Source organism: Suncus etruscus, chromosome 20 (assembly GCF_024139225.1).
Source record: "Suncus etruscus isolate mSunEtr1 chromosome 20, mSunEtr1.pri.cur, whole genome shotgun sequence".
In the NCBI taxonomy this organism is placed as follows: domain Eukaryota; kingdom Metazoa; phylum Chordata; class Mammalia; order Eulipotyphla; family Soricidae; genus Suncus; species Suncus etruscus.
Genome location: NC_064867.1, coordinates 34,031,974 through 34,051,208, shown reverse-complemented (window position 1 = coordinate 34,051,208; position 19,235 = coordinate 34,031,974). Strand labels below are relative to the sequence as shown.

Here is a 19,235-nt window from a genome sequence, read left to right as displayed (position 1 = left end):
TTAAGACCAGGGTCAAATTTCACATACCTGAATCTAGTGTGTTTCTCCAGAGCTTGAGGAAGCCCATCAAAGTGTGGTAAGGGGGACTTCTGGTTCCTGACTGGAGCGTAAATACAATGTAAATGGGGGAGCTGAGGGGCAGGGTTGAGGAAGCAGCCCTTTGTACACTCAACTTTGGTCCTGCCCCTCAGTAAGAAGCCACAGGCCAGCTCATGCTCCCAACAACTTCAAGAGTCTCTTCTGCCTTCCTGGATAAATTTAAAAGCTTTTCTGTGGAGATGGAGCCATAGTACAGTGGGTAAAGACCTGCACAGGGCCAACCTGGGTTCCATCCACAAAATCCTATATAGTCCTCTCGGATTCACCAGCACAGAGCCAGGAGTCAACCCTGCACATCACTGGGTGAGACCCAAATAATAATAAAAATAAAACAAAATTTTAACTTTATTTATTGACGGATTGGTTTGGGGCCACAACCAGCAGTGCTCAGGGGTTACTCCTGGCTCTGCACTCAGAAATCACCCTGGCAGGCTGGGAGACCATGTGGGATGCCGGGGATTGAGACAGATCCCTCCTGGGTTGGCTACATGCAAGACAAAAGCTCCACCACTGTGCTAATAATTCTCCAGCCCTCCAAAAATATTTTTAAAATAAAATAAAATACTTTCTGAGACACTGAAATGCAGGAACTTTGAAAAGAAGTATATCAAAACCATACAGAGGGGCTGGAGCAATAGTACAGTGGGGAGGATGCTTGCCTTGCATGAAGCTAACCTGGGTTTGATATTTGGCATTACATGGTCCCTGGGGCACCACCAGGAATGATTCCTAAGTGTAGAGCCAGGAGTAATCCCCACTGGAAACAGACAACAACAAAAATCCACACAGACTCAATTCACAGGAACATTGTGGGAACTGACTTTGGGGGGAATGAGGCCCACACTTGGTCAGCACTGGGAAAGTGGCTTTTCCTACTGCCCAGAAGTCACACCATCTCCACATTCTTATAGTCACCCATCAGCTGCCTTCTTTCTTTCCTTCTATTGTGGAACATTGGGGCCGGAGAGATAGTGAAGTGGTAGGGTGTTTGCCTTCATATGGCCAACCCAGGAGATGGTGGTTCGATTCCCAGTTTCCCATATGGTCCCCCGAGCCTGCCAGGGGTGATTTCTGAACACAAAGCCAGGAGTAACCCCTGAGTGCTGCCGGGTGTGACCCAAAAAATAAAACAAAACTAAACTAAACCTTCAATATTGTGGAACATTTTTTCCATTCCCTGCTGTGTTGGGAACAGCGTTCCCCACTACTGAATTTTTCCAGAACCTCCAGGCCCGTGCCATTCTGCGCGAATGAACCAGGGTCTCCTCCATCTTGGGACTCTGCAGGCTTCCTGTCCCCTGCCATTGGCTGCCACTAGCCTCCACTTGCTGCTTACTCCTGTCCTCCTCTGCCTGCAGGCTCTCGCCGCCCCCTGACAAGAGGACCTCTCTGAAGCAGACCCCCCACAGAAGATCAACAGGTACCTCCAACCTCCCAAACAAGCTCTCTGCATGCATGGAGACCCTGTCCAGACACATCATGAAAATTCTCCTAGAAGCCAGCAGAGTTGTTGGACCACAATTCTAAAAGCCAGCTAGGAGCACTGCCAGGAGTGATTTCTGAGTGTAGATCCAGGAATAATCCCTATTTTATAAGTGAAGAAACTGAGGCCAAAACCATTTAGAAGAGGGTCACTCAGTTGGTCAGACAGGGAGGGCTAGAGGTTTGAACCAAGACTTACCTGAGCACATGAGACACTGTCCTTCATGGCCATCTCTGAGCTGAAGGAGGGAGGGAGGGAGAGTGGAAGGAGGAGGTGAAAGGAGAAAGGAAGAGAGGAAATCTGGGGCGACCAACATCACAAAGTAAGACTGGAAGAGCTAAGCAGCACAGCAGACCAGTGGTCTTTGGAGTTCTGAGATTGAGGGGCCATAGGCCCAGATGCTCAGGAATTGTTCCTGGCTCTATATTTAGGAGTGATCCCAGCAGTGTTGAGGGGAACATCTGTGGCATTGGGGATCCTAACCAGGCCAAGCCTCAGTTAAGGCAAGTGCCTTAATCCTCAAGCTACCTCTCTGGTCCCTCGACCAGTAATTTCAAACTTCTTTTGTTGTTGTTATTGTTGTTTTGGGGCCACGCCTGGTGGCCCTCAGGGGTAACTCCCTGCTCTAAGCTCAGAAATCACTCCTGGCAGGCTCAGAGGACCATATGAGATGCTGGGAATCGAACCCAGGTCTGTCCCGGGACTGCCACATGCAAGGCAAACACCCAACCACCGTGCGATCTCTCCAGCTCCAATTTCAAACTTCTTATACCTGCTGAGAGTGGGGCTCAGGGCTGGTGTTTGGAAGCCCCAATGAGCTACAAGATTCCTCCGTTGAAGCCTGGCCGCCTACACAACTACACAACTACAACTCGCAAGGAGTTGTAGTTCCAGGCCAGGCCCTGGGAGGAGCTGATGTGGCCCCCAGGCTGTGACCGGAAAAATGGAACTCCAGACACTTTCCAGCAGCTTGGAAACACCCCTAGGTGGAGGTACTGAAGGAGGATCATTGAGTCCTCCAGAACCTTCTATGGGGAAACAGGGCTTGAGAAGCTGAGAAACTTATTCAAAGTTACGAAGATTGCTCAGTGGTCTGAGCTCATTCTTTTCACATGGAGGCCTGGATTCAATCCCTGGTACCACGTGCTTCCCTGAGCACTGTCCAGAGGGGCTCCTGAGCTGAGCTGGATGTAAGAAAAAAAAGTCAGAGAAAGGGGGCCAGAGTGATAGCACATTGGTAGGGCATTTGCCTTGCACATGATATACCTCGGTTCGATCCCCCGGCATCCCATAGGGTCCCCCCAAGCCAGGAGCGATTTCTGAGCCATGAGTAATCCCTGAGGGTCACTAGATATGGCTCAAAAACCAAAAAAAAAAAAGTCAGAGAAGAAAGGAAGGAAGTTAAGAAGCAGGAAAAGAGGAAGGAAGGGTAGAAGGGGAAAAGAGATGAAGGAAGGAAAGAGGGAGAGAAGGAGGGAGAGAGGGAAAAAGGATGGAACGAAGAAAAAGGGGAAGAAAGGCGGGAGGATAGGGAGAAGTGGAGGATGGGAGAAGGGATGGAGGATGAAGGATCTCAGAGTCACACAGTGTGATGACTTGTGCTGTGCCCATCCCATCCTCTTGCTCCCTCTAAACTGCCCTTCCTTGCACCCCAAATAAGTGCCACTTCACTGCCCATTGGCTCCAGTACCCTAGGATAGAGAGCTCACAGCCAACACACTGGCACAGAGCATCTGTCTGAAGCTCTGGTGGCATGGGTTTTGAGCTATGACAGAGGACAGAGCTCAGAGGCTCAATCTGCCTTTGCAGACAGTCTCTGTGAGGGAGAGGACAGGACGACAGGGTGGCCATGAGCTGCCTTGGGCTGGCACTGTGTGTGTGTTTGTGCCCTGGTTCTTTGGGGATCCTTTTGGGAGCTTACCCATGTCTGTGTCTCCACCACCATTGATACCTTAGATTGCAAATTGAGTTGCAAAGCTGCTGTCCACGTGGACTGGAGCTGACATCGCCCGCCCGCCTGCCAGGACCCACGTGGCGTCCAGGCCCCGAAACATGGCGACCGACAGCAGCAAGGTGGCAGATGGGCAGATCTCCACGGAGGTCAGTGAGGCCCCAGTGGCCAACGACAAGCCCAAGACGCTGGTGGTGAAGGTACAGAAGAAGGGGGACCTGCCGGACCGAGACACCTGGAAAGGACGCTTTGACTTTCTCATGTCCTGCGTGGGCTATGCCATCGGCCTGGGCAATGTGTGGCGATTTCCCTACCTCTGTGGCAAGAACGGCGGTGGTGGGTGCCCCCATGGGGCCTTCAGTCTTTCTGTGGGTGGGCGAAGATTGGGGAAAAGGGCCTTTAGATCTCTTTCACCTAAAGTGATGGGTGCATTAGAGCAAAGCCCAATCTGTGACCTCACTTTGTCTGGGACCCCCTAAAGGCCCTGCCATGTCCTTCCCTCTGGGTGGATCTTGCCAGTGGGGGCCACAAGTTTCTCCCTCCACCCTGCAGGGGCCTTCCTGATCCCCTATTTCCTGACACTCATCTTTGCGGGGGTCCCGCTCTTCCTGCTCGAGTGCTCCCTGGGCCAGTACACCTCCATCGGGGGCCTAGGGGTGTGGAAGTTGGCTCCCATGTTCAAAGGTAAGTGTGCGTTGGCCAGGGTGGCCCACTCATTGGACTGGGGGGAGGGAGTGGCCCTTCACCCCCTGACCTCACTTGGAAAGAGGGGTCCGCTAGGCCAAGCCACGTGTTGGGGGAGGTGTTGCCTGCCCAGACCTTAGCCATGGGTAGTAGAGGAAGGTTCCACACAGCAATCCTATTTAGGCACCCTTAGTTATCTCCCAATGGGCATAGCTGCCTGGTAGATATTTGGGGGTACATGGGAAATCACGCTGCTAGGCCCCAGTGCTGGGTTCCAGTGCATGTTCGCTGTGTGTGTGTGTGTGTGTGTGTGTGTGTGTGAGATCTTGACTGAGTCCCAGAAGAGGGGTGCTAGTGTGGGGAACAGTGGCATGTCACCCTATGTGTGACACTGACGTCACTCTTTGTGTGGCCCCAGGAGTAGGCCTGGCTGCCGCCGTGCTGTCCTTCTGGCTGAATATCTACTACATCGTCATCATCTCCTGGGCCATCTACTACCTGTACCACTCCTTCACCACGGTGAGCCCCCACAGTGCCTCTCAGAGGCCTCACATACCCCAGCTCATGGAGGGAGCCCAGGTTCTGGGTAGGCACTCTGTGGTCAGCACCCTTGTACACTGCCGCTGAAGTGGGTCTGGCTCCACAGATGAGAAGAAATGGAGAGATATTTATATAGCTGGGATATAGCTTGGTCATGACAGCATACGCCTCATGGGTGTGAGGTGCTTTTTGAGTTTGATCCCAGGCATCCCCAAAAGTCAATCATTTTTTTTTATTTGGGTTTGGGGTCACGCCGAGCTTTGTTCTTAGGGGTCACTCCTGAAAGTGCTCAAGGGATCTTGTGGGGTGTCGTGGACTGAACTGGAAAGTCTCCTGTTCCATATCTCTATTCCCCTGCTAGTTTTTTATTTGTGTATGTGTGTGTCTTTTTAAAGAAGGGTCCGGGGAGATAGCACAGTGGTAGGGCATTTGCCTTGCATGCTAACAACCCGGGATGGACCCAAGCTCGATCCCTGGCATCCCATATGGTCCCCTGAGCCTGCCAGGTGCTATTTCTGCATGCAGAGCCAGGAGTAACCCCTGAATGCTTCCAGGTATGGCCCCAAAACAAAACAAAAAAATACAAACACAAAAAGAGAATTTTAACCTCCAACCCTAGTATTTCGACTTTAATCTCTCTTATACTTCAGTGGCTCTTAGATCGGAAGAGGAGTTAGGAAACCGAGCTTCTGAACAGGCCTGTAAGCTTCTTTCCACTAGCTCAAGCATACACAGACAGGGGGTGATTGTCTCCCCTCAGCCAAGCAACAGGAAGTGGTTCCAGCATGTGCAAGTGGCCTCGAGGTGCAGTTCAGGCCTTAATTGCTGTGGGGACATTTGGATGCTGGATGGTCTCTAGAAAGTTGCTGTCCCTCTCTGGTCTTTGTGTTCTGGAGCTGCTGGGGAGGGGTGAGAAGATGTGATGGGTGAACCAGGGGTTCCTGAGCACTCTTGGTGGCTCTGTCTGTGCAGGCGCTGCCCTGGAAGCAGTGTGACAACCCCTGGAATACAGACCGCTGCTTCTCCAACTACAGCGTGGTCAACACCACCAACATGACCAGTGCCGTGGTGGAATTCTGGGAGTGAGTGCACAGGGGGTCTGGGAGAGAAGGGAAGACATCTGCAATGGCCGTCCCTGCAGGGTCAGGCAGGGGCTGTACAGATGGAGAGGGGCAGCAAGAGTAGTAAGATGGAGTGGTGGCGCAAGGGGTAAGGCATCTGCCTTGCCCGCGCTAGCCTAGGATGGACCGCGGTTTGATCCCCAGGCGTCCCATATGGTCCCCCAAGCCAGGAGCAATTTCTGACCGCATATCCAGGAGTAATCCCTGAGTGTCTCTGGGTGTGCCATCTTCCAGAAAAAAAAAAAACAAACAAAAAGAGTAGTAAGAGCCCTGGGACCTTTGGCCACAAAGTCCATCTACAGATAAGGCACCTGACCGCCTGCTGTCAGACCTGAACAGAGGGGCATCAGCAGCACCTGGTGAGCAAAGCTGGCAGAACAGGGGCACAGGAGGGCCAGGGAAGTGTCTGGGCCAGCCCAGGGCAGAGCAGGTTGAGCTCGTGTCGAGGAGGCAGGTGTTAGCAGAAGGCAGAGCGTGCCTGAGGCTCAGAAGCAGGTGCAAGCGAGCAAGTCCTGGGCAGGGAAGAGAAAAGCAAGCTGATGAGTTTGGGGGGCTGTGGGGAGGGCTGGGAGCAGACTGAAGAACAGAAAAGCTCCAGAAGACCTTGAGAGGTCGCCGGAAGAGTTTCCTCCTTCCAACAATGGAGGGAGTAATTTATTCTCCGCTAGGCTTTAAGCAGGAGAGTGAGGCAACGAGGTTGCAGGGAGGGGCTGATGTAGGGATGGAGGAGGAGTGGAGGGAATGGTCCTCCAGGACCCCACTGCCAGTCAGTCTCCAACCCCATGTAACCTTCCCTTTTCCATTCCACCAGGCGCAACATGCATCAGATGACAGATGGGCTGGATAAGCCAGGTCAGATCCGCTGGCCTCTGGCCATCACCCTGGCCATCGCCTGGGTCCTGGTGTATTTCTGTATCTGGAAGGGTGTCGGCTGGACTGGAAAGGTAAGAGGGCACATAGTGCTGCTCAAAAAGGGCTGGATCTGGGGCCAGATTGGTGGCGCTAGAGGTAAGGCTTCTGCCTTGCAAGCGCTAGACTAGGACAACTGCGGTTCGATCTCCCGGCGTCCCATATGACCGCCCCCCAGCCAAAGGCGATTTCTGAGAGCATAGCCAGGAGAAACCCCTGAACGTCAAATGGGTGTGCCCCCCCCAAAAAAGAGGGCTGGATTTTTAGGGAGTCTCTGCCCTTAGCAGGGTGTCTGCCCACCACATTGCCCCATTCAGCCTTGAATCAAGCAAGTACTTTGACGATTCTGTCTGTTTCCTTTTTTGGAACATCATGCAAATCGTTAAAAAATTATGCAGATTATAATAGGACCCATCTCTGGGCATCCGTGAAGGTGAAAGCACAATGGAGGTCAGGCCCACATCACAGTGTCAGTTTAAGGGGCCCCAGATTACTTCCCAAGATCCCCAAGTCTGACATAAACAAGAAGAGCACTATTCCCTGAGCCCTGTTCCAGGCATGCAATCCTCCAGTCCTGGGTTCAAATCCCAGCTCAGCTGTATATCCAGCTGTGTGGATTCCCTCCAAGCTACCAACAGGACAAGCTACGTCTCATGTATCTTAGCTTCTTAGGAACCAAAGAGAACTTAAATTTTGCATTCAGATTCTTTTTGTTTCGGTTTCACTTTTTTTCTGTTATCTCATGTCTGACTGGAATAATTTGACAGAAAGTCAAAGAAAATTTAAAAAGGAAGTTAAGATGAAGACCAAGCCAGACTATCAGTATAGCGTGGTTCAGAATCCAACAAGGGGCCAAGTAGAATAGGGTAGGGATCTGGGAAGACTTCCTGGAGAAATGGGGACCAAAGCCATACTACAAGTATGTCCCAGGTGAAGCAGGGAAGGGGAAGAAAAACAAGTACAGGATAAGCTGTGACCAGTGGACTCCTTTCCTCCCAGGTGGTCTACTTTTCAGCTACTTACCCCTACATCATGCTTATCATCCTGTTCTTCCGTGGAGTGACACTCCCGGGGGCCAGGGAAGGCATTCTCTTCTATATCACCCCCAACTTCCGCAAGCTGTCAGACTCTGAGGTGAGTCCCATCCGATTTACTAGATGTCCCTGCACAAGGAGCTATCCATTGGCATTGGGAGCTGGTGGTAGAACTGGGAAGGGGGTGTCTCTGGCTGCGATTGTTAGCATGACTGTTATGATTCTGCCTACAGGTGTGGCTAGACGCGGCCACTCAGATCTTCTTCTCCTATGGACTGGGCCTGGGATCTCTGATTGCTCTTGGGAGCTACAATTCTTTCCACAACAATGTGTACAGGTGAGAGAGCACTGGTTATGGAGCCCTTAGCTCTGCAACCATGCTTCTAAGAGGCCAAGCCCCAAAGAGACCATCCTTGTAACCATTCCCCCCATTTTGGACCAAGCCCCTCCACCCAGATCTTTCTGCTCTGTCTCATAGCCCCTCTCTTAACTCCTCCCCTTCCAGTATGACTTCTTCTCTTCTCTGGGAATGGAGATTTTTGGCCTGTCCCTTCACATCATCACATCTTCTTGCCAATGCCCTCCCTGACGCCCACCCTTTTTCTCCACAGGGACTCCATCATTGTCTGCTGCATCAACTCTTGCACCAGCATGTTTGCAGGCTTCGTCATCTTCTCCATTGTGGGCTTCATGGCCCATGTCACCAAGAGGTCCATTGCTGATGTGGCGGCCTCAGGTCAGCCGTGCAGGGAGGCCTGGGCTCCCAGTGTGGAGAGAAGGGGTTCCTGCCACTGGTATTTGTGGTCCTGGTCATTGTTGTCTCCACTACCCTACCCTGTCTGGCTGTGGGCATTACTGTGTGTTGAGAAGCACTGGGCATATTGCTACCTGGGCTGGTCCACAGATCTCCCCCACATCTTGGGGTGGCTGCTCTTAATTACCACATTCATAGGGTTCTATTCACAGAGCTCAGAAAACATAGGTCCTGGCATCGAGTTCAGACCTAGCTGGTGCAAATCCCGTCTATTCTACAGACACTTAGATCTAGATTTCATCTGCCTATTCTGGAAGGGAGAAGCATATCTGTGCTTGCCCTGTAGACTGTTTTTTGACCTGGCACCTCGCCTGCCCAGGGTCTCCAGACCAGCAATTCTGCCCAGGGAGGAGACTGTGTTTCTGAAGAGGCCTGGCAGCTGGAGAATGCTGCTCTGGGTTAAACTCTTCCAGCTCAGACTAATGGAAGCCACATCCACTGTGATCCGGTGATCCCATATCCTCCATGCCAGTGCCACCAGTAGGGTCTGTGCCACTGTTACCACAGTCACAGGGTTCCAGGAACCCTGGAAGCTCAGCCCATCTCTGCTGCTGAGGAAAACTGCTAAGAATAGCAGCTACAGGAGGCAATGAGGGATTGAGGGGTGAATGGGAAGAGAAGGTTCCCTCCAGGGTCCTCATCTCATTTCTTCTCTTTTGGAGAGGATCATGCTAGGATAATACCTAGTCATATTCAGGCTCTCCATCCAGCTTGGGGGTTGGGGCTCACTCTTGGCCATGCTTGGGGATCTATGCAGTGCCAAGTATCTAACTGAAAAGAAAGAAAGAAATGGGGCTGGAGTGGTAGCATAACAGGAGGGCATTTGCCTTGCTAGAAGGAAAGAAAGAAAGGAAGGAAGGAAAGAAGGAAGGAAGGAAGGAAGGAAGGAAGGAAGGAAGGAAGGAGGGAGGGAGGGAGGGAGGGAGGAAGGAAGGAGGGATGGAGGGAGGGAGGGAGGGAGGAAGGAAGGAAGGAAGGAAGGAAGGAAGGAAGAGGAAGGAAGGAAGGGAGGGAGGGAAGGAGGAAGGAAGGAAGGGAGGGAAGAAGGAAGGAAGGGAGGGAGGGAAGGAGGAAGGAAGGAAGGGAGGGAAGAAGGAAGGAAGGAAGGAAGGAAGGGAGGGAGGGAGGGAGGGAGTAAGGAAGGAAGGAAGGAAGGGAGGGAGGGAGGGAAGGAGGAAGGAAGGAAGGAAGGGAGGGAGGGAGGGAGTAAGGAAGGAAGGAAGGAAGGAAGGGAGGGAGGGAGGGAGGGAGGGAGGGAAGGAGGAAGGAAGGAAGGGAGGGAAGAAGGAAGGAAGGAAGGGAGGGAGGGAGGAAGGAAGGAAGGAAGGAAGGAGGAAGGAAGGAAGGGAGGGAGGGAAGGAGGAAGGAAGGAAGGGAGGGAAGAAGGAAGGAAGGGAGGGAGGGAGGGAGGGAGGAAGGAAAGAAAGAAAGAAAGAAAGAAAGAAAGAAAGAAAGAAAGAAAGAAAGAAAGAAAGAAAGAAAGAAAGAAAGAAAGAAAGAAAGAAAGAAAGAAAGAAAGAAAGAAAGAAAGAAGGAAGGAAGGAAGGAAGGAAGGAAGGAAAGAAGGAGGAAGGAAGGGAGGGAGGGAAGGAGGAAGGAAGGAAGGGAGGGAAGGAGGAAGGAAGGAAGGGAGGGAAGGAGGAAGGAAGGAAGGGAGGGAGGGAAGGAGGAAGGGAGGGAGGGAGGGAGGAAGGAAAGAAAGAAAGAAAGAAAGAAAGAAAGAAAGAAAGAAAGAAAGAAAGAAAGAAAGAAAGAAAGAAAGAAAGAAGGAAGGAAGGAAGGAAGGAAGGAAGGAAGGAAGGAAAGAAAGAAAGAAAGAAAGAAAGAAAGAAAGAAAGAAAGAAAGAAAGAAAGAAAGAAAGAAAGAAAGAAAGAAGGAAGGAAGGAGGAAGGAAGGGAGGGAGGGAAGGAGGAAGGAAGGAAGGGAGGGAAGAAGGAAGGAAGGGAGGGAGGGAGGGAGGGAGGAAGGAAAGAAAGAAAGAAAGAAAGAAAGAAAGAAAGAAAGAAAGAAAGAAAGAAAGAAAGAAAGAAAGAAAGAAAGAAGAAAGAAAGAAAGAAAGAAAGAAAGAAAGAAAGAAAGAAAGAAAGAAGAAAGGAAGGAAGGAAGGAAGGAGGAAGGAAGGAAGGGAGGGAGGGAAGGAGGAAGGAAGGAAGGAAGGGAGGGAAGAAGGAAGGAAGGAAGGAAGGGAGGGAGGGAGGGAGGAAAGAAGGAAGGAAAGAAAGAAAGAAAGAAAGAAAGAAAGAAAGAAAGAAAGAAAGAAAGAAAGAAAGAAAGAAAGAAAGAAAGAAAGAAAGAAAGAAGAAGGAAGGAAGGAAGGAAGGGAGGGAGGGAAGAGGGAAGGAATGAAGGGAGGGAGGGAAGGAGGAAGGAAAGAAAGAAAGAAAGAGAGAGAGAAAGAAAGAAAGAAAGAGAGAGAAATAGAAAGAAAGAAATAGAAAGAAAGAAAGGAAGGAAGGAAGGAAGGAAGGAAGGAAGAAAGAAAGAAAGAAGGAAGGAAGGAAGGAAAGAAAGAAAGAAGGAAAGAAAGAAATAGAAAGAAAGAAATAGAAAGAAAGAAAGAAAGAAAGAAAGAAAGAAAGAAAGAAAGAAAGAAAGAAAGAAAGAAAGAAAGAAAGAAAGAGAAAGAAAGGAAGGAAGGAAGGAAGGAAGGAAGGAAGGAAGGAAGAAGAAAGAAAGAAAGAAAGAAAGAAAGAAAGAAAGAAAGAAAGAAAGAAAGAAAGAAAGGAAGGAAGGAAGGAAGGAAGGAAGGAAGGAAGGAAGGAAGGAAGGAAGGAAGGAAGGAAGGAAAGAAAGAAGAAGAAGGAAAGAAAGAAAGAAAGAAGAAAGAAAGAAAGAAAGAAAGAAAGAAAGAAAGAAAGAAAGAAAGAGAAAGAAAGAAAGAAAGAAAGAAAGAAAGAAAGAAAGAAAAAGAAAGAAAGAAAGAAAGAAAGAAAGAAAGAAAGAAAGAAAGAAAGAAAGAAAGAAAGAAAGAAAGAAAGAAAGAAAGAAAGAAAGAAAGAAAGAAAGAAAGAAAGAAAGAAATGGGGCTGGAGTGGTAGCATAACAGGAGGGCATTTGCCTTGCATGTCGTATACTCGGGATGGACACAGGTTCAATTCCCGGCATCCCATATGGTCCCCTGAACCAGAAGTGATTCCTGAGGGCAGAGCCAGTAGTAACCCCTGAGTGCCACCGATTGTGCCCCCCCCCCAAAAAAAAACCCAAAAGTAGTATCTAACTGAAGCTTCCCACTTGCAGAGACTGTGCCCACTCACCCCCTAAGCTCCTACCATCTCATTTCTCTGGACCTCCCCAGTCACTCCCTTTTGCAGAGCCAGACCCCAGGGCACAACAGCCTCTTCTCCTTCCTAGCCTCTCCCTGATGCTGACAACACAGAATGGTTCCTCCCAGGATGAGAGAGAGAGCGATCAAGCTATCTAAATCAAGTTGATTTAGATAAATCAACTGCCATACTCAGGACCTCCTTCTCATTCTCTTCCTTCCCAGGCCCTGGGCTGGCATTCCTGGCATATCCGGAAGCTGTGACCCAGTTGCCCATCTCTCCCCTCTGGGCCATTCTCTTCTTCTCCATGCTCCTGATGCTGGGAATTGACAGCCAGGTACAAACTTTCAACACCTTTGGGCATCATCCCCCATTCTGACCAGGGCTTTCAGGCAGCAGGAAGAGGAGACCCCATGATTGAGGCCCCCAGAGAGCCGACTGACAGTCTTAGGGCCCTGTATGAAACTTCAGAGCACCACCCAACCCATGTCCCTATTTTCCAGAAGGAGATGCTATTTCCGGGGGAGAGGCAGAGGCAGAACCAGGCATGGATTCTAGGATTTTCTGGGTGGGTGGTTAGCTCATCAACCCAAGACTAGCTGACCTCTGTTTCCTTCCCCCCAAAGTTCTGTACCGTAGAGGGCTTCATCACAGCCCTGGTGGATGAGTACCCCAGACTCCTTCGCAAACGCCGGGAGCTCTTCATCGCCGCTGTCTGCGTTGTCTCCTACCTGATTGGCCTCTCCAACATCACCCAGGTGATGCATGGCGCCATTTTTCTTCCCAATCTACAAATCATCCTCTCCTGTCCCTTAGGGCTTTCTCCAGTCTACAGTTGGCCTTACAGTGAAGACTAACCCCAACCCTCAGACTCTGATCCCCACCACATCTCTCTGGCTGATGCTCTGATGCCAACTGGGGTGGGCTATTCTCACCCTGTGTTCCTTTCAGGGGGGCATTTATGTCTTCAAGCTTTTTGACTACTACTCGGCCAGTGGCATGAGCCTGCTCTTCCTCGTCTTCTTTGAATGTGTCTCCATCTCCTGGTTTTATGGTGAGTATCATTCACTCACTTCCTTCTTTCAGTCACCATAGAGCTGAGATCTAATGGACCCCAGGCTCTTCCTCACATTATTCTATATGGTCAGGACCTAGATCTGTGAGATTAGCCCTAGGGGTCCCTGGTTAGAAGATGCCAGAGAGAAAGTATGAAATAAACTCACTGAGGGGCTGAATAAATAGCACAGCGGTAAGGCATTTGCCTTGCATGAAAAAGGACAGTGGTTTGAATCCCAGCATCCCATGTGGTCCTCCGAGCCTGCCAGGAGTGATTTCTGAGCGTGGAGCCAGGAGTAACCCCTGAGCGCTGCCAGGTGTTACCCCAAAACCAAAAAAAAAAAAAAAGAAAGAAAGAAACTCACTGAAAAACAGAAACCCAAGTTTCTTCTTCAGTTTTGCAAACAATTCAGCCAACGTCACTGCCTTTCAGAGGGGGACACAGATGTCTCTGAGGAGAGGCCTGTTTGAGATCTGATCCAAAAGTAAAAGCAAGACACAAACCATAGCCCCCCCCCAAAATCCCTGTTTTCAAAATTCCGAATCAGAATGAGGAGTGGGTGATGCGAGGAAGAACTATGGAAGACACAGCATCTCAACATATGACTGGGGGGCCCCTGTTACCGGTCGTAAGGCTTTACTATATAAAAATGATGGGGTCAAAGAACATATTCTGCTTCATTTTTGCCCTCATGGCCTTCCTCTGGTCTGAGGCACTGACATCCTGTCATTCAGTGACTGGCTTATTACAGTGACAGTGGTTGGTGCCACCCTTAGTTTACCTGTGGTCATTTTCTTCTCTTTTTATTTTTTTAAACTTTATTTATTGATTGATTGATTGGTTTCTGGGTCACACCCAGTGGTACTCAGGGGCCACTTCTGGCTCTGTACTCAGAAATCGCCCCTGGCAGATTCGGGGACCATATGGGATGCTGAGAATCAAATAGGGTCCTTCCTGGATCAGCCTCATGCAAGGCAAATGCCCTACTACTGTGCTGTCTCTCAGGACCCTCTCTTTTTTTTCTTGGACAAGACTTGCAGTTTTTTATGGCCATCTCTGGCCAGTTACTTTGGGCGCCCAGAGCTGAGGGCGAAACCCCACTCAGAGGGTTTTGAGGAAACACATGAGGGGGGGAAGGCTGTATCATTGGTCAGTTTGTCCTTGAATGATCTGGCTTTCTCTTCTGCCTCTTAATATGGAGGGCTTGGAAGCTACACACAAAACTCATGGGACCCCCCCCCCAACAGAAGTAACAGCTGGGGATGTGGAGGAGCTTGCATTTGGTCCCCCTGAGAGGAAGTGGCCCGCAACTCCCCAGCTCACTGTTCCCTCCTGCTTTCACTCTTGTCACAGGAGTCAACCGTTTCTATGACAACATCCAGGAGATGGTGGGCTCCAGGCCTTGCATCTGGTGGAAGCTGTGCTGGTCCTTCTTCACCCCCATCATTGTGGCGGTGAGTGCAGGGCTACCCCACCTCCACTAAGGGGCACTATACCAGGCCCTGGGGCAACTTGTGTCGAGAAACACTTTCAGTGCAAGGTGGACTGGGGTTAGGAGAGGTCACTGCCACTATGACAATGATAATTAGAGATGGTCATTCTAGGAGAGAACTGGGTATACTGAAAGAGATAAAGTGATATGTATGATAGCCATTCAGAAACAATATTGCAAAGCATGATATCTAAAAGAAAAAGTGGAGTGAGAGAGAGAGAGAGAGAGAGAGAGAGAGAGAGAGAGAGAGAGAGAGAGAGAGAGAGAGAGATGTCTGCCAGAGGCAGAGAAAGGCATCCTTTCTCTCTGTGGCATCTTCTAACTAGGGACCCCTAGGGCTAATCTCACAGATCTAGGTCCTGACCATATAGAATAATGTGAGGAAGAGCCTGGGCTCCATTAGATCTCAGCTCTATGGTGACTGAAAAAAGAAAGAGGGGAAGGGGAAGGAAAGGTTCAGGAGACCTTTAAAAAAAAAAGTGGCAAGAAATGTCCACTAATAGAGTGTTGTATGTTTTATGACTGAAACTCAATCATGAATAACTTTGTGTCTGTGCATCTCATGGTGATTCAATTAAAGAATTTCTTTTTTTAAAAAATGCCAAGGGTTAACAGCAATCATCAGAGGTTAGCACAAGAAAGGGAAGAGGCTCCTTATCTGATTTCAACACCTTGATTTGAACTTGCAGACTTCAAAATTGTGAGACAATAAATTTCCTGTATTGACGGAGTACTGTGCTTGCCCCCTTGGAGAACCTCCATTATGTACCCAGCAGAGTTGATTCCATTATCCCAGAAACTCTGCCCAACAGACTTATTGCACCCGCTTCACTGCTAAGGGGTCCCCTGTGTACCCCACTGCCACAAAGCAGCGGCTGTTAACTGTTTTCAAATGGGGGTGCTTGACAGTGAAATCCAACCCATCGATCGACAGTGAGTCTTTCAAACTGAGGCATGAGCAGACTCAGGAGGGACCACTCCAAGTTGGGAGGGAAAAGTGGCTCATTACACGGACTGTAATCTTGCACAGGGTACCCACGAATGGCATGATGGCAACTGCAACTGGCATGAAACTCTTGCTCTGCGAGGCCAGAAGTTAACTTGGAGGAAGGGGGTTTTGTTTCTATTGGTCTTCCTAGGGATGGGCATTTTGTTTCTATTGGTTCTCCCAGAAAGGGAGCTTGCTTCTTTTTTTTTTAATTTAATTTTTATTTTGATCATAGTGGCTTACATATTGTTGACAATAATATTTTAGGTACATATTTACATAAAATCAGGGGGGATTTCCATCACCAATTTGTCCTCCCTACACCTCCGTTTTTGTCCTATCTCCCATATGCTCTTCCCTCACCCCTAGGGCTGCCAGAATATGTTGTTCCCTCTGTAACTAGCCTAATACTTAGTAGTCTTGCACCTGTTTGGTCCTGGTGCCTTGCTTGCTTCTTATTATGCAGCAAAGTGTCATGTCATAATATCAGTGTGCAGCAGTTTCAGGTAGGAGTAAATGTCAGTGGCTCTCTAGGTCTCAGGGCCTTGGAGGGGCCTTGGTTACGTCACCAGGGTGACTAACTGGCCCATCCCCTCTCATGTACTCCCAGGGTGTGTTCATTTTCAGTGCTGTGCAGATGACGCCGCTCACCATGGGAAGCTACGTGTTCCCCAAGTGGGGTCAGGGCGTGGGCTGGCTCATGGCTCTGTCTTCCATGGTCCTCATCCCAGGATACATGGCCTACATGTTCCTCACCTTGAAGGGCTCCCTGAAGCAGGTAAGTGCTGCTCTAACCTTTCCCTTTGGGATGGGCTTCAGCCCAGATTTCTGGAAGTTCTCAGTCTATGGTGGTAGATAAACCTGTAAGCAATGACTGTAGAGTGTTAGAGCTTAAATAAAGTGAAAAGCTGGTTTGTGGGTTAACCCTAGATCTACCCATGGGAGGGAAGGATGGCTTTTGAAAGAGAGAAAAGTGAAGGAGAGGCCTAGGAGGCTGAGAAGCATGGGCAAAGTTCCTGGGGTATAGCCTGATATGTGTGGCAGAAGAGGAGAGAGGGGAGATTCAATGACAGGCTTTGAGGTGAAAATAGAGATATAAGGTCAGTCAGAGCTTGCTGGACATAGGCTTGGTGTACTGAGGTCTGGATCTGCCCATAATTTATGGGCCTGATAGCATAAAAAGAACTTGGCCTTGAATTCCAAGAAAGACAACAACTTTGGCCCACAGTGACTCTCAAGCAACAATTAGGAGCACTCTTGAGTGAAACTGGTAATGGGAACCCTTCAGAAGTCGGGACAGTGGGGAATGCAGGTGGAGAGGGCTTCGCAGGGATAAGACTCAATGATTCAGGGACTTGACTTCCAATGAGATACACCTTCCGGACCCAACAGGGGAGCTCCTGGTATTACAGCATAATGAAGATGAGGAGATACAAGGGTGGGACTTGGGTAAGCCCCAGATTTGTCTCCTTCCACAGTTGGGGAAACTGAGGCCAAACAGGCCACCACATGACACCCCTGCATTAAGTAAACTAAAGAATTCGAGTATTCAACCCTTTCCCCGAGTTCTAGACAAGCTCTTTTGTTTTTCATGACCTTCTGCTGAAGAGAGAAAGGCAGTGGTGTCTCCCAGTGGCCCAGCAGCAAATGGCAGATCAGGAGACACGTCACGTATGGAGACAGTTTAGAAATGGGGTAGGCTCATGGGGACTGTGTACTGAGCACATATTCCAAGTCACATACATTGTCAGTGCAGGGATGCAGCCAGGATGATAATAAATAGGATCCCTGCTTTTTCGGGGGGCACACTGGCAGTGCTCATGGATTACTCCTGACTCTGTGTTCAGAAATCGCTCCTGGCAGTCTCAGGAACCATATAGGATTCTGGGACTCGAACCCTGGTCTGTCCCAATTTGGCCACATGCAAGGCAAGCATCCTACCGATGTGCTATTGTCCTGGCCCCAAGGATCCATATTTTTGTGTCATAAAAAAAAATTATGGGGGCCGGTGAGATGGCGCTAGAGGTAAGATGTCTACCTTGCAAGCACTAGCCAAGGAAGGACCATGGTTCGATCCCCCAGTGTCCCATATGGTCCTCCCAAGCCAGGGGCAATTTCTGAGTGCTTAGCCAGGAGTAACCCCTGAGCATCAAATGGGTGTGGCCTAAAAACAAAGCAAAACAAAACCAAAAAATTATGAAATACATTAGATGACCCTGAGCAGGCAGGGGCCAACCAGCAGATGTGGAGGGCCCAATTCAGTGGCAGGGGTGGGGTGCAGGCACAGTGTGCAGATGCGATGAACTTGAAGGGAAGGTATGCGGTCTTCCATCTGCACCCCATCCTAATTCTCCCAGTATATCCCACAGCGTATCCAGGTCATGATCCAGCCCAGCGAGGACATCGTGCGCCCCGAAAATGGCCCCGAGCAGCCCCAGGCCAGTGGCTCAGCCAGCAAAGAGGCCTACATGTAGGGGTTCGAGGCTGCTCACAGGCCCCTCGCATACACCCCTCAACCTGACTGAACCGACCACCCCTTGAAGTCTGAAGGTAGTCTCCATCTCTACCTACCTCGAGCGGCACGTCTGGACATTATCAGCACTCTGAGCGAGGGGGGGGTGGGATGCATTCACACCGGGAAGGGGGTGCCCACGAGGGCTGAGGGCCCAATGGCACCAGCTCCTTCCCAGACTGGTGACCTTTTCCACCCAGGCCCCCATAAGAACCCAGCCCTGGGCCTATGGACTGTTGCCCTGTAGAATTCCTCCCATCAGCCGTGAGCACAATCCTTGACTGTTCCTTTACTGCCGAAGCCCACGACTGTTACCAGACTTTGCAGGGTCCTGCCACCAGTGGGCACTGCTCTGTCCCCACACTAAGGGCATCTCGAATAATGTGATTTCCCTGGAGAAACTCGCTCTGAAGTTGCCGGGAGCCCACAGAGCTGTCTCTCCTCTTCTCCTTCCTGAGGCAGCTTAACAAAAAAAAAAATGCCCAGGACTTCCATCACTTCCCCACCCCTTGCCACGGGAGTGGGGATGTGGGGGTCCTCTTAGCCCAAGCTGAGCCCAGTGGGGGCCAGCTCTTGGCCCCTCTCTACCAGGTCAACCCATAGCACCTGGCTCTCCACCATCTTTCCAGAGGCCCCTTGGAAAACTATCACAAGCACAATTGATTGATTTTCTTTGGAGTCACCAATCTAGGGAAATGTCCCTGTAAGAGTCAGTCCCATTTTCTCTTAGGCTGCCCCCTTGTTTTGCCAAACACAGGGCAAGTCGTTATGTAAATGGTCTGCCCTTGAGTCGGACCCGATCTGGCTATGCCTCCGGCTCCCTCCACTGTGGCCCTCACTGCCACCCTTAAAACTCTTGTGTCCCCTGAGTGGATTCCTCCCTGCCACTCACCCACCCCAGCACACTGTGGAACTTAAAGAGTTCACCCCCTGGACTCCCAGAATGCTCCCTAGACTGAGACTGCTTGTTCATGATGATGCGACTTCCTTCCCCTGGAGATGGGGCTCCGTGGACATGGTGGCATGGACTCCCCAACCCCTGGGCGGAGAGTTTCTTGCCAGCTCCAGTAACTCTTGCATTTCCCATGTGCCAGCAAGATGGTCCCCACGTAGCAACTCGTATGTCGTGCCCGTAGCTCCGTACGTAGCTAGTTAGCGCAAAACTGTGTTTGATGACTAATCCTGATAACTCTGGTGAATAACTGTGATTCTGAGTTTTTTTTATATTTTACATCTCGTACCTTTCTCATCCCAAAGTGACTGGCCACACCTATTCTTGCAATAAAG

At 50.1% G+C, this 19,235-nt stretch overlaps 1 protein-coding gene across 1 annotated transcript in view; it reads left to right on the top strand.

Moving 5' to 3' along the window:
• Positions 1-18,816, top strand: part of SLC6A1 (solute carrier family 6 member 1) — a 40,290-nt gene extending 21,474 nt beyond the window's left edge. Inside the window, exons 2-15 of the mRNA XM_049766282.1 lie at positions 3,539-3,869; positions 4,086-4,217; positions 4,636-4,736; positions 5,730-5,839; positions 6,690-6,822; positions 7,787-7,921; positions 8,055-8,158; positions 8,433-8,557; positions 12,124-12,236; positions 12,526-12,657; positions 12,851-12,953; positions 14,310-14,410; positions 16,047-16,214; positions 17,806-18,816. Of these exons, the coding sequence (XP_049622239.1) occupies positions 3,635-3,869; positions 4,086-4,217; positions 4,636-4,736; positions 5,730-5,839; positions 6,690-6,822; positions 7,787-7,921; positions 8,055-8,158; positions 8,433-8,557; positions 12,124-12,236; positions 12,526-12,657; positions 12,851-12,953; positions 14,310-14,410; positions 16,047-16,214; positions 17,806-17,910 (1,797 nt within the window). The 5' untranslated portion in view covers positions 3,539-3,634 and the 3' untranslated portion in view covers positions 17,911-18,816. The remainder of the gene's footprint in view (positions 1-3,538; positions 3,870-4,085; positions 4,218-4,635; positions 4,737-5,729; positions 5,840-6,689; positions 6,823-7,786; positions 7,922-8,054; positions 8,159-8,432; positions 8,558-12,123; positions 12,237-12,525; positions 12,658-12,850; positions 12,954-14,309; positions 14,411-16,046; positions 16,215-17,805) is intronic.
• The last annotated feature ends 419 nt before the right edge of the window (positions 18,817-19,235 follow it).